General features: G+C 38.1%; 1 protein-coding gene across 1 annotated transcript in view; it reads right to left on the reverse strand.

Moving 5' to 3' along the window:
* The window catches only part of Kynu (kynureninase), a 138034-nt gene that overhangs the window by 62592 nt on the left and 62870 nt on the right, over window positions 1-12572 (reverse strand). The window contains exons 6-8 of the mRNA XM_038338285.2: window positions 11339-11410; window positions 9796-9870; window positions 7034-7180 (exon numbers count right to left, since the gene is read on the reverse strand). Coding sequence (XP_038194213.1) covers window positions 7034-7180; window positions 9796-9870; window positions 11339-11410 — 294 coding nt within the window. The remainder of the gene's footprint in view (window positions 1-7033; window positions 7181-9795; window positions 9871-11338; window positions 11411-12572) is intronic.

The following is a 12572-nucleotide window of genomic DNA, read 5'->3' on the forward strand; positions in this document are numbered from 1 at the left end:
ATAAAACTATATAATATACCTAAATAACATGAAATATGTTATAGTAGTCACTTATTAGTATATTAATATAGAATATATAATTAATACACAATTGCATAGTATATAAATAATACAACTAATACAATTGTTTAGCATTTTTCTTTGCTATTGAAAGTCTTAATTGCACAGTGGAAGTGTAGTGCAGATGCCACAATGCATATGTCGCAGTCAGAGGCCAGCCTGTATGAGAGTTCTGGGAATAAATCTCAGGTCTTCAGTCTTGCACAGCAAGTGCTTCTGCCCTCTTATCAACCTTAATTACTAAAACCACTAGTTCCCATTTTACTCTACATCCCAAAAGAAATGCCCAACCTCATCAGTATGAGAGGGCCTTGAGTCCAAGGCAGCACAGCAAACATTATTTCTCAGATACAGGTAAACTTCATTTCCCAGAGACTACACAGACTGTGAGTGGTTTACATGAGGAGGTAATCTTGCCACTTGAAGGTAAGGCATTTGAGAAATTGTGCTGTTCATACCCATTATCCTTCTCCATTGACTGGACACACCAAAGCTATAGGGTATGAAAGCCAAAGAGTCCAGTCCTGAATCCTAGGAACCAATCTCTGCCTGGACAGAAGGTTAACCTCTGGGTGGCAGGAGCAAGAAATAAACACTGGTTATTGTGAAAGGGGTCTATGGTTCTGGCTTTATTAAAGAGGAGCTGGTCTGCCTAATTAACATGCAGAAAGTTTGCCTAGAAAATAATTCCCAGTTATTGTAGGAGGGTCTTCTGTCTATGTGTTTCTTTCATTGTTTAAATAAAGAGACTGCCTTGACCTTTTAATAGGGCAGAAAATTAGGTAGGTGGAGTAGACAGAACAGAATGCTGGGAGGAAGAAGGCAGTGTGGCAGATGCCATTGCTCTCCTCTCCAAGACAGACGCTGGTTAGACTCATGCTGGTAAGCAACAGTCAAGTGGCGATACACATTAATGGAGATGGATTAAATTAATATGTGAGAGTTAGCCAGTAAGAGGCTAGAGCTAATGGGCCAGGCAGTGTTTAATTAATATAATTTCCATGTTGTTATTTTGGGGTATAAGCTAGCTGGTGCCGGGAATGCAGCCTGCCACCCACCCCTTCTACTACACCCAGTGAACTTTTAACTATTCAGTTTTGCCCATTTTGATTGCTCTCTTTGTTTGCCTTCTGGTATTGAAATGGTCACTCTCACTAACCTGGAACTTTCAGTTCTACTGCCTCAGCCTCAACAATATTGGAATTATATGCATGCACTATGAGGCTGAGTTGTCTGTTTCTTATTTAAACTAAACTCGGAAGTTATCAATTGTGACACCATGCATTTCTTTCTTATTAGTTTCTTATGAACTGTTTTCAATGCCCATGAAATGTGACGAGGGATGGAAGTAAAGGGGGAGGAAGAAAAGAAAGAAAAGGCGTTACGGCTCTGAACCAAGGGCAATGTGTTAGAAAGCATTGTGTCATCTGCAGCTGGATTAGCACCTGCCATGGGATGGCAATCCTAAACTCACTCTGCAGCACTTTCTTCTTAATGCAGGACTATAGAAGCACACTCTTTCTTTGCCCATGTCCCTCTCGGCTGTCAGTTCAGAGACACTGAGTCCTGAGCAGGAATCTGCTGGGCTTTGCTGGGAAAGATTTAGTACTTCACATAAAAGGGATACAGGAACCTGGTCTGGCTTCCATTCTTCCTTCTCCCAACCTTGAAGTGGAACGGGTCTGGGACAACCATGTTAGGACTGTGATGTGGAAAGACAGAGGACTCCGGATCTGTCACTCAGACTCAACGGTGCTTCTCCACACAGCTCAGCAGTCTCGGGCTGCTACTGTTCTATGGTTAGCCAAAGGGATTCTGTGTATGGGCTGATTTTCATTGTTATTCTGCTCATTATAAATGCAAATCTTAATATTTGACTGAGGACTACTTAAGAAAAGGCAGACAGTGAGAAAGTAGAATTTAAACGTGATTGGTTAAAAGTCTAACAGTCGGAGCAGGGGCAGTCTCTGACTCTTGCCTCCTTGTGAGACCCTTTCCTTCCTGTTGGGTTACATCGTCCAGCCTTGATATGATGGTATGTGCCTGGTCTTATTTTAGTATGTTATTTCATGTTTGGTTGATGTTGCTAGGAGACCTGCTCTTTTCTGAGGGTAGATGGTGGGAAGGGGTGGAGCTGGAGGATAGAGAAAGACTGGAGGAGAGGAGGTAGCAAAACTGCAGTTGGGATGTAATATACAAGAGGAGAATAAAAAATACAAATAGCTAATACACAAGAGAAGAATAGAAAACAAATAACTAATGCAGTTTCAGAACTCTAAAAGTACTCTGCATGTCACCATTGGTTCATATCTCAAATATCTTCCAAAGGTCAATGTGGCACACAGCAAAGCACTCACCCGGACTCTCAGAAAATACCGGATGCAGGCAATTATTGTCTCACTTTAAAATAATTAAATAGAAAATAAATTATTCTGAAGTTCCTCTTGAAAAAAATTGGCAAGATCAGAAGGCTTGGCATAGTGGCACATGACTGTAATTTCAGCATTCAGGAGAAAGAGATGCTTCATCTCAAGCATCAGGAAGAAAGAAGGAAAGAAAGAAAGAAGAAAGAAAGGAAGAAATTGAAAAGAAAATCGGAAGAAATACAAAACTGATCCAACTAGGAAACTAGAGCTGAACTCTAAGTCTGGCATAATGGTGAAGCACGTGACCTTCAAGCACATGCTGGATGTCCAAGTGTTGTGGGCAGTTTAGCACTGACTATTGATATTTCCTTGTGGTGTAATCCAGGGCAATCAACTGGCAGAAATAGCTGAGTTGAGGGACAGTGCAAAATCACTGGAGATGGTGGAGGTTAAGGGATTACATCTGCATGTTGTTGGTATGGCAAATAAAGGTTACTAGAAACAAATAACAGAATAGGAAAATCAGAAATATAGGAATCGGAGCTCCAGAAAGATAACATAAAACAACCATGTAGCACCTAGAATAGATGGCTTATCTTTCAGCTGATGTCTCTGATACTTCATGGCCTTCCCTGTGGCTTCTTATCCACTCTGATTCATTTTCCTCAATCTTGCCACCCAAACCTCGAACCTTCCCCTTGCTAAGAACAGCACTTCTACATCCTACAGTCACCATACAAACCAAAGTTGTGGTCTCAGCTCTTCTATGAATTTGATTCTTCTTTGATATCTATTGAAAACGTAATATTCTTCCCTCCTCCAAAAATTAACTTTACATCACCTACAACCTAATCAGAAGATACCAGATAATAGTAGAAAATGGGGGAAAAAACTTAAAAAGACATTTCACAGAAGAATTTATCTAAGGACTCTAACATACATTTGAAAGATTCTAGCCTCATGAGTAATCAGGGCATTGAGTATCTGATACCAAGACTGGCAAAAGTTGGTCTCATACACACTGCTTAGAGTGGACACCAACTTTACAGAAGTCCATAGGACACTGGTGGATATTGTTGCTTATGACTGAATTCACACACAACTTATGATCAAGGGAGCCTGCTTCTAAGATACAGACTTGCCAGGAATGTGATGGAAGCTTACCCTAAGTGATTTGTAGTAACAGCCAAAGTAGTATGTATAGTAACAGCCTTCAAAGGAAAAAAAAAAACTCACATATCTGCCCTGATGCAAATGGAGAAATTGTGCTAGATTTCCTTTCTGTTAATGTTATCCTGAAATGGAGACATAACAAAGAAAGACTGTTGCTAAATACAGCATGGATAAATTAGCATTACAACCTAGGAACAAACCAGGTACAACATGTCTATATTTGCACAAAATTCAAAGTGTCAAACTAGAGAAAGTGGCTTATATTTGTAAAATTGGCAGAATTTGGGATGGGAAGGTCTAGCCTCTAAATATTGGTGTATCCCTCCCCATTCACATATTGTTAAATTATATCAACTTGTTAAATAATACCTAGTTGTTAAATAATGGCAGCATTAGGAATGGGGGCATTGGATAGTAATTAAGGTACAAGGCTTTCTCCCTTATGAATGGGATTAGTGTGCACATGTGTGTGTGTGTGTATGTTTGAGCATGTGCACACACACATATACATATACACACACCCATAAATATATAAGCATGGCATCAATTTGTTCAGTGTTATTTTTATGCATATTATTTCAGGGCTGACCACTTGGTATAATCAACTGGAAGGTTTATCCCTGAGGAAAAATGTTTCTTCTGTTCTCAGCATGTTTTAGTTGCCTATCATTCTTTGTCTACAGTTGGGTCCCTTACAATTTTACCCTTCCTTGTTAGCATGCCTATTGAGAAGCAGAGAACAAGTAAGCATAGGTGCCGAGCACCAACTGCCCCAACACAATTCTTACACCCAAGGCTCAGGGAACACTGCACATGAAAGTGTAAATGACCATAAGAGCAAGAGTACCAGCAAATCTACTGTAAGAAAGTGTCTCCTAGAATTGGCAAGGAAAGTACAGCCTTAATACCTCAACAGTATGGTTGCTTAAAAAGATGAGCTGGAGAGCTATACAATGATGAGTTCGAGGCCAGCCTGGTCTACAAGAGCTAGTTCCAGGACAGGCTCTAGAAACTACAGGGAAACCCTGTCTCGAAAAACCAAAAAAAAAAAAAAAAAAAAAAGATATAAAAAAAAAAAAAAGATACAATGATTTTTAAATTAATTTCAAGATACAAAATAACTCTAGTTACTTATGATTTGTGATGTTGTTGGGATATACGCATTTTTAAACTATTTTCAAAATTTGCGTATCTACTTCCTTACTACAAACTTTGTAAGTTTTACTTCAAGATTTTGAAGATTGTACTTCATAGCCGACTCATTGATTTTCATTGCTCTATTCATTGTCATTTTTGGCTGCTATCATGCTCAATTTCCAGAAACTTCCCTCTATTTTACCTCATTTCTTCAGTCTTAACGTTGATAATTTTAAGTCCCCTCCCCCTTACAATTGTCAATTTATTTCTTGATTGACACCTTTAATTTTCTCCCTGTCTTTTCCTTCAGTTTTATAGTCACAGACCACACAGGAGAGTTACATAAGTCTAATTTTAAATTAGCCCAATTTTTCAACTCCAGTTGAGAATGAAAGCAATTATATAGCAAGAGGGTAAACATTTGTTAAAATAAATTTGATAATGGGTAAGTCTAAGTCAGTCATATCACTCGTTCAGTCCCATGGCATCATTCCATTTAGATTGGAACTGCTCATTTTTCCCTTCATTTGTTTGACTGAATGTACCATGAGAATTTGACTCAATAGACATGTTAAATGAATGAAAGCCTGTGGCATACTTAGAAACTGGTTTCAGCAACTAAATCCCTTCACAAGAATTGAATAGAAAATCTAATAAACACATTTATTTTTAAGAGTCTCCTATTTTATCTGTATTTTGAATATGTGAGCATTTTGCCTGTATGTATGTATATGTGCTTCAAGTGTGCCTGGTGTCTCAGAGGCTAAATGAAGGCATTGGATTCCCGGGATTGGAGCTGCAAATGGTTTAAGCGGCCACGTGGATGCTGGGAACCAAAACTTGATCTTGTGCAATAGCAGCAAATGTTCTTAATCATGAAGCCACCTCTTTAATTCCCTCATTTAAATCTTTAATGGGAAATAAAGCCCACATCTGAGACATTCCCGTAATTTCATATTCAAGGAAGAGAGTAGACGTGGGGAGGGACCACTGCTTAACAGCAGAACATGAAGCAACCACGACATCCTTCAGACACTACTTTCTTTACTCTGAGTATACGAGGTAGATGCTACTCAGAGAAGTCAAGTAAATTTCTGGGAATCATATAACACGGCCATGACCCAGCCAGTAACTGCAAACCGGATGGTCTAATTGCCAAGCTCATGGTCCTTCTCTGTCTCTGGCCTCATTTCTATGAAGGTTAATGAGACATGCTTGCCTATGAAGGGAGCAAGGCTGCTGATTACTGGCAGAACACTTTAAAACACAAGTTTTATTGGCCTCCCTTTATTTGGGTGCTTAAGATTTAATATCTAAATTAAGAAGGCATTATCTTTATATCTTTTGTAATGTACCACTTTCACAGTGATCCATCAAATCAGCTGGAGGTCCTGGTTGGAAGTTCCTAGAGACCACTGAAAACAGTACTAAATTTTTTTCATTAGTTCCATTCATTAACCTCAATAACTGCATATATTAGCTGGATCGCACATATATAGTAATCCCATAACTTATTAATGTTCAGGATAAAATTCAATTGTCACCTTTTTTTTAATACAAGGCTTGATTGCATAATCAAACAGAAAAGCTACTTAGGATTTTAAATATGACTTATGACTATTGAATTTTTCTCCCAGTTGATTTCTTTCTTATAGGCCAAAATGAATAAAATAATTCTTAAATCACTTACTTATATACATAAAGTCATGACATACAAATACAAATATCTTAATTTTGAATTAGTAGTACACAGGGGTAATCAACACCTTTGCTATAGACAGTGTTATAAAGCTAAAAGATTGTTAGCCAAATAAAACAGGATCTTAAAAATCACTTGAGTAAAACTCATCCTACTGATAGTGCCACATGAGAAACTGATAGAGCCCACATTTCCCTATCTAGAAGTAACTAGCTTTAAGTAAGAGTTGGTTTGCATTTAGAAAGAGTTACAGTAAGACAATGTGTGGATGTGGGCTTTTTAGCAGTCCTTGCATGCCCTGAAGACCCTAATATTTCATCTCCCTTTTGCAGTCTGAAGAGTCACATCATGTATGCAAAATGTGCTCTTTCTGGACCCTAGAGGCCCCATGAAGATGATATTATTTTGAATAAGGTTTGATCCTTGATGCCATGCACACATGGCTTGAAACACAGTAATAATAATAAAAAAGTAAATCTTCTCAGTAGAGAAAAGGATTCCTAGAATAATTTAAAACATACATAAGATAATGCAGGTGTGCCACTCTCGAGCAGAGGGCCCCCTGGGGGAGGGTGACGAGGAGAGAAGAGAGATCTACCTTTGCTTGTCCAGCTTTTGTAATGGCAGGCATGTTGAAGAGCTGTCCACTGTAGAACTGCACACCGCTGAACAGGATCACTGCAATTGAGTCTCCTTCTTCCTCGATTACTTGCAGTATGTCCTCCATTCTTAAGATCTCTTCCCCCTATGCCAAATTCAGTGCAAGTTACACAGTATGACAGGCATGAGCATGCGACTCCATATCCACGAATGTCTTTTCTACATACAGCAATGAAAGGTGATTATGCTGCCCTATGCCAACGATCTTCAGAAACCTGGCAAGAGAGCAGCACTAGAATACACTGGGCTGAAGAGAGAAATAAAAAATGAAACGCTAAAGAGGTTTCATTTAAGTGCCACTCTGCACAGTCCTGTGAGCTCCTTTGTTCTTCAGTTTTCTATTCTCCACTATTTACAAACCCGTGAACTGTTTTCCAGCCATCTCTATCAAATAAAGAAAGCACGGAGTCCAATGAAGTGTCCTATAGCAAAGCTGGAGATTCATATTTCACTCAGCAAGTCAGTGATACTTTTCCCCCTGAAAACTTCTGTAGGCATCTTTCAGCTAGGTTTGGCCCAATCGATGTTTCAATTACTTTAAAATTTAATCTTTTCCAAGCTAATGTAAAGATAAAGGCAAACATGTAGAAAACAAATCTAAACAAATTATCAAGGACAGGGTTTCTCTAACCTCATCACCACAACTAATAATTGAAAATTGTCAATGACTTGAGATTCAATCCTGCAAAGGTAACTGGAGCTGTAAGAAATCAGAGAAGCGTGAAGCAGCTGTGTAGCAGTGAGCAAGTTTAAGGTACATCTAACTCTCCACAAATCTTCTCTTGTACCAAACATGACAAAGTTTGGAGCTAGTGCATACATAATTGCCTTAATATCATGTAAAAAGCCCTTTTAAATAATCCTTTACTATCCTTCTATATAAGTTTTTAAATTTCTTGGTATTGGCCAAAGTTTCATGTTAGAAGACTTGTATGGACAAATAGGTGTGTGCGTGTGGATGTGTATGTGTGTGTGTGTGTGTGTGTGTGTGTGTGTGTGTGTGGAGTTTTTATTAGAAGAGTCCTAGGGTTTGTTTACCAAATGGCAAAAACAATGATATTGAAATCTGTTTTATTAGAACTATACTATATCATATATATGATACATATGTACATATATATGATATATATATCTTAGTAATTATAAAAATTCTACTTAAGGGACTAGCAACATAGAACTCTTTTAAACTTCTAAAACAGTTTGAGAACAACAATTTTGAAAAACTGACTAAAGAGAATGTTTTGGAAACTTGTGGAGGCACAAAATTGTGAACCTATTCCACTTTGTCAGAGAGTTTTAGCTTGCTCAAAGTTGTTGACAAAAACTCTCACTACACACTGTGACCTAGGGTGTGGTTACTTCGTGTTTTGGACATTAAGATTGCCCATACAAGTTAGCTCCAGTCCACCCTGACCAAAGGTCAGAGTATTCAAGCATACTTCTGCTCCTTCGGAATTAGGAGGTTTGATCTAGAGAGGGGCTGCCTTCAGGATACTTGGTCTAGGGTGGGTTCACTGCCTAAACAACGGAATGCTTTTCTCATCAATTAATGACTTCTTGTCTCAAAGTAATGAAGCAAGTAACTGTTCTAGTTTTCCTTTGCATCATGTTAAAGCAGACTTTTGCCTTCCTCCCTCTCTCCTATTGTACTTTGATATAAAAGCATATGGAAAATTAAAAACTGGCAGACTCAGGTCTCTGAACTCAGGGCTCAGAACCCTAGAATTCAGCATTTAGTACTTGCTACCGATACTATCCTATGTCTCTGAGATTATTTCTTATCTCTGTTCCTTCTACCTAACACTTCTAATCTTCATGTCCCTACCTTAGAACATACGAACCCGCTACTGCAGTAAAGTCATGGTAGACGTCACCTCAAAAAGGCGGCTTATGTCATATGGCAGCCTAATGTGGTGGTTTACAACAGAAACTAAGATAGAATTCATTTGTCTAAAGGGTCACCATGAATCAAATAAGAAATGAAGGTTTCAATGAGACAAACCTCTTATTAGTGTTGATTTGAAGATGTCTGGTAATGTACATACCTGGTTAGAATGGACCCAGAAGATAAGATGCTGGTCATGTGTAACCCCGAATCTTGGTTCTTGGGGGCTATATTCATTTATGCTGGAAACTACCCATTTATATAACATGTGGAAACAGATATATCTTACAGATGTGAGAATCTCTTATATCATTAATTCTGCATGTTGGTTACTACACACACTGGTTTCCCGGACTCTCCAACTTATTGGCTTTAGAAAACTTATTGTATTTTATGTATAAGAAAAAATTAATACTTTGCAAAAGAACATGAGAGGCAATCTCCATATAATTTCACAGTGACTTCTAGTCTTTGATTATAATGAGATCCACCAACAACTATATTTGAAGTTTAAAGTGGCATACTCAGTTATACATTCATTCCTTTCTCACCTGCTTGACCACTATAGCCTCCATTGGTATTAAAAGAAAAATTTCTTGCCATGTATCTATCTCTTGAAAATGAAAATAAATATACTTCCCATTTATTTTTTTCCTTTAAACAAAAGGGTCTAATGGTAACAAATACAGAGGTCTCTTATGCTTTCTTGGAAGTTACATCAAAGCCTTGAAGATAACAAATGTCTGAGGAAAATGGAGGGAAATCAACAGACACTAAGTAGAAGGATAATGGACATTTATCTCTTTCTCAGATACCTTTCTTGGCTTTATCATCCTCATGCTTTTCTCGACATCAAGTCCATGCAGTTGAATCTGTGACTCAATAGCGTACTGAAAAAGATAGCAATTGTATTCAATAAATTAAGTTCAAAGCATAGCAGTCCATGAACACAGCTCCTCTAAAACAAATAATAAAATAACAATGAAACCATATCATTCTATTAAACCACATGTCAAAGGTAAAGTGAATGGCTACATCAGAGAGGTCCTTCTTAATGCAAGAGAGCAGGAATTGGGGTATTTGTTGAAGTATCATATACTAAAGGTGATCACAAGTGCAGAGTAGCTGTTGGCTATAAGAAGATGCTACAGTGAAATTCAGGTAGTGCAACTCACAACTGGGAGGGGAGTTTGAAGGGCGGGGCTTGAGTGAGGATATACGAGCAGTCACCATAGGAAGAGTCAGGTAGCAGAGACAGATCACATGAAAACTTCAGGCAGAAAATAAGATATGAACGAGGCCAAACAACTAAGAGGAGCTGGGATTCTCTTCAAGGTAGCAAGATCTTAATCTTTTTTTTTCTTCCAAAATAACCATTTGTTGGCTTAATAGATGACATGCTTTAAAATTACAAGGTGTAGGATAATAGAATAACAAAAAGATTGAAGGAGTTTCTTTAAATCTAAATGAAAAGGTTTCATCTGTGTATGGATCCAGAAGAACCATTATTGTTTAAGTGAGCTACAAGAAATCCTTTAATCTTTTCTCTGTGTGGGGCTGTATTTATATGTACATTTTCCTGTGTGTGTTCACAGGCATGTATAAGAACCATTGGTCAATGCCAATGTAACTTCCCTGATCATTGTCTACCTAGTTTTATTTATTTATTTTTTTTTTTGAGGCAGGGTCTCTCATTGAAACTGGATGTTCTTGACAAGATAGACAGCCTATCCAGCAAGCCTCAGACATCCTCCTGTCTCTCTCGTCTCCTACTCTGGGACTAGAGGCCCACACAGCCATATTCAGCTTTTTTCGTGACTGGTAGATATCCCACTTTAGGTCCTTTAGCCTGTGCAGCAACCTCTTTACAGACTTAACCATCTCCCCACACCAACTCGCTCTTTAATATTTTTTTCATGGAAAGAAATCAATAAGTGTTGCTAGCAAACCATGGCAAAAGAGATGCAAATGCAAGTTCATATGACAACTCAACATTGCTAAAGGGTTAAGCAGTGGGGTTTGTATTGATCTGATTTTATGAAATAAAACAGCCACAGGAATTAATAAAACATTTATAACCACACTTGATTTAGGGGACGATTTGCTCAACATCTTTAAAACGACTAATAAATCAATGTCCCCATTCAGTCCTTTCCTCCCAGAACACATGTTTTGCTTGAACGAAAGAAATAAATCTACTATCCGGGGAAAAAAATTTGTAAATCAAAAGCACTTGACAGATCTTTTTTAGTCCGCTTACTTGGATATGACTAGTGAATAAGCATTCAAGTCTGGAAAATGATGTGTCCTGCTAGGAAGAGTAGAAAGAACATAAATATAATTTGAAGAAATCCTTACATGATCAGAAGGGAAGGCTTTGGCTTCTAGAAGAATCTTGTGCCGCTTTGGTGTGGGTTTAAAGAATGATAACTACAATGAGAGAGAGTTATTGAGAAGCATTAATGCACAATTTACTCATTTGCTCCTTTATGCCACACTTTCATTTTGTAAACTCCAACATTCTAAAGACATTAATTAATTAAACATCTAAGGTATCTGACAGGGGTACCTTTCCAATTAGCCTAGTTTTCAATGAATTATGGATATGGAGATATTGTCTCATTACATTTATCAATGGAAAACAAACTCAGAGGAAAATGTGAACCCAATAAAAACACATTCTAAGGCTTTACCTAAATGTTAATTGAAAATTTATCTTCTTAAGCTTTTAAAGGTAATTTCTCTAGAGTGAGGCAGAAATAGCTTGGTCTATGCGTGTCTTATTTACATATCTTACACTGCCAATTTGGTTCCCTTTGTCACCGTTTCCTTTTGTCTGGATGTTTGCTTTATGGCATTTTGGATAGGTCCAGCCAAGCATGCCCTTGCCCTCTCAGGATACCCCTGTCCATCTTGGAGGCACCAGCCATAAGCACATTACTGGTTCACTGGCCCTTTCATTTCTCCATGAAGTCCCTGAACAATAAGCTTGGCACAGATTCTAATACAGATGACAACACGCTTTAACAGTATGCTCCTTATGGTCCAGGGTGCTAAATTAATTTTCACATGTTACCTCATTGAGTTCTGTACATCTATGAGGAAGACACTATTGTCCTCATTATTACAAAGGGAAACACTATTTCTGAGAGATACTGAGAAGCTTAACTAACATTAAAGAGACACTGAGTAATTAGTTGGAGTCAAAACTAAGGATGTATGAACTTTTAGACATGATTTGAAAACATAATCTTACATGTTTTCATCAGAACGTAACATTTATTTTGCCTCTCTCTCTCTCTCTCTCTCTCTCTCTCTCTCTCCTTTCTCTCTCTCCCTCTCTCTCTGAGTGAACCCCTAAGGCACTTAATCTGTGATGGTTTGTCATGCAACTCTTTTGTCTTGATAACTATTAACAGTCACACTGTGATAACGGTGAGACACATCTGGCAGAGTTGAATTCATCTACCAAAGATGTGCTTTACTTTGATGTTAGAAACAACTAGCTTGTTTTTTTTTTTTTTCATCATAGGGAGTCATCCTTTCTGAGAGGCTCTGAGCTAGCCAGTGAGGGTCCTCACTGAGCAACTTT

Source organism: Arvicola amphibius, chromosome 7, assembly GCF_903992535.2.
Source record: "Arvicola amphibius chromosome 7, mArvAmp1.2, whole genome shotgun sequence".
Lineage (NCBI taxonomy): Eukaryota > Metazoa > Chordata > Mammalia > Rodentia > Cricetidae > Arvicola > Arvicola amphibius.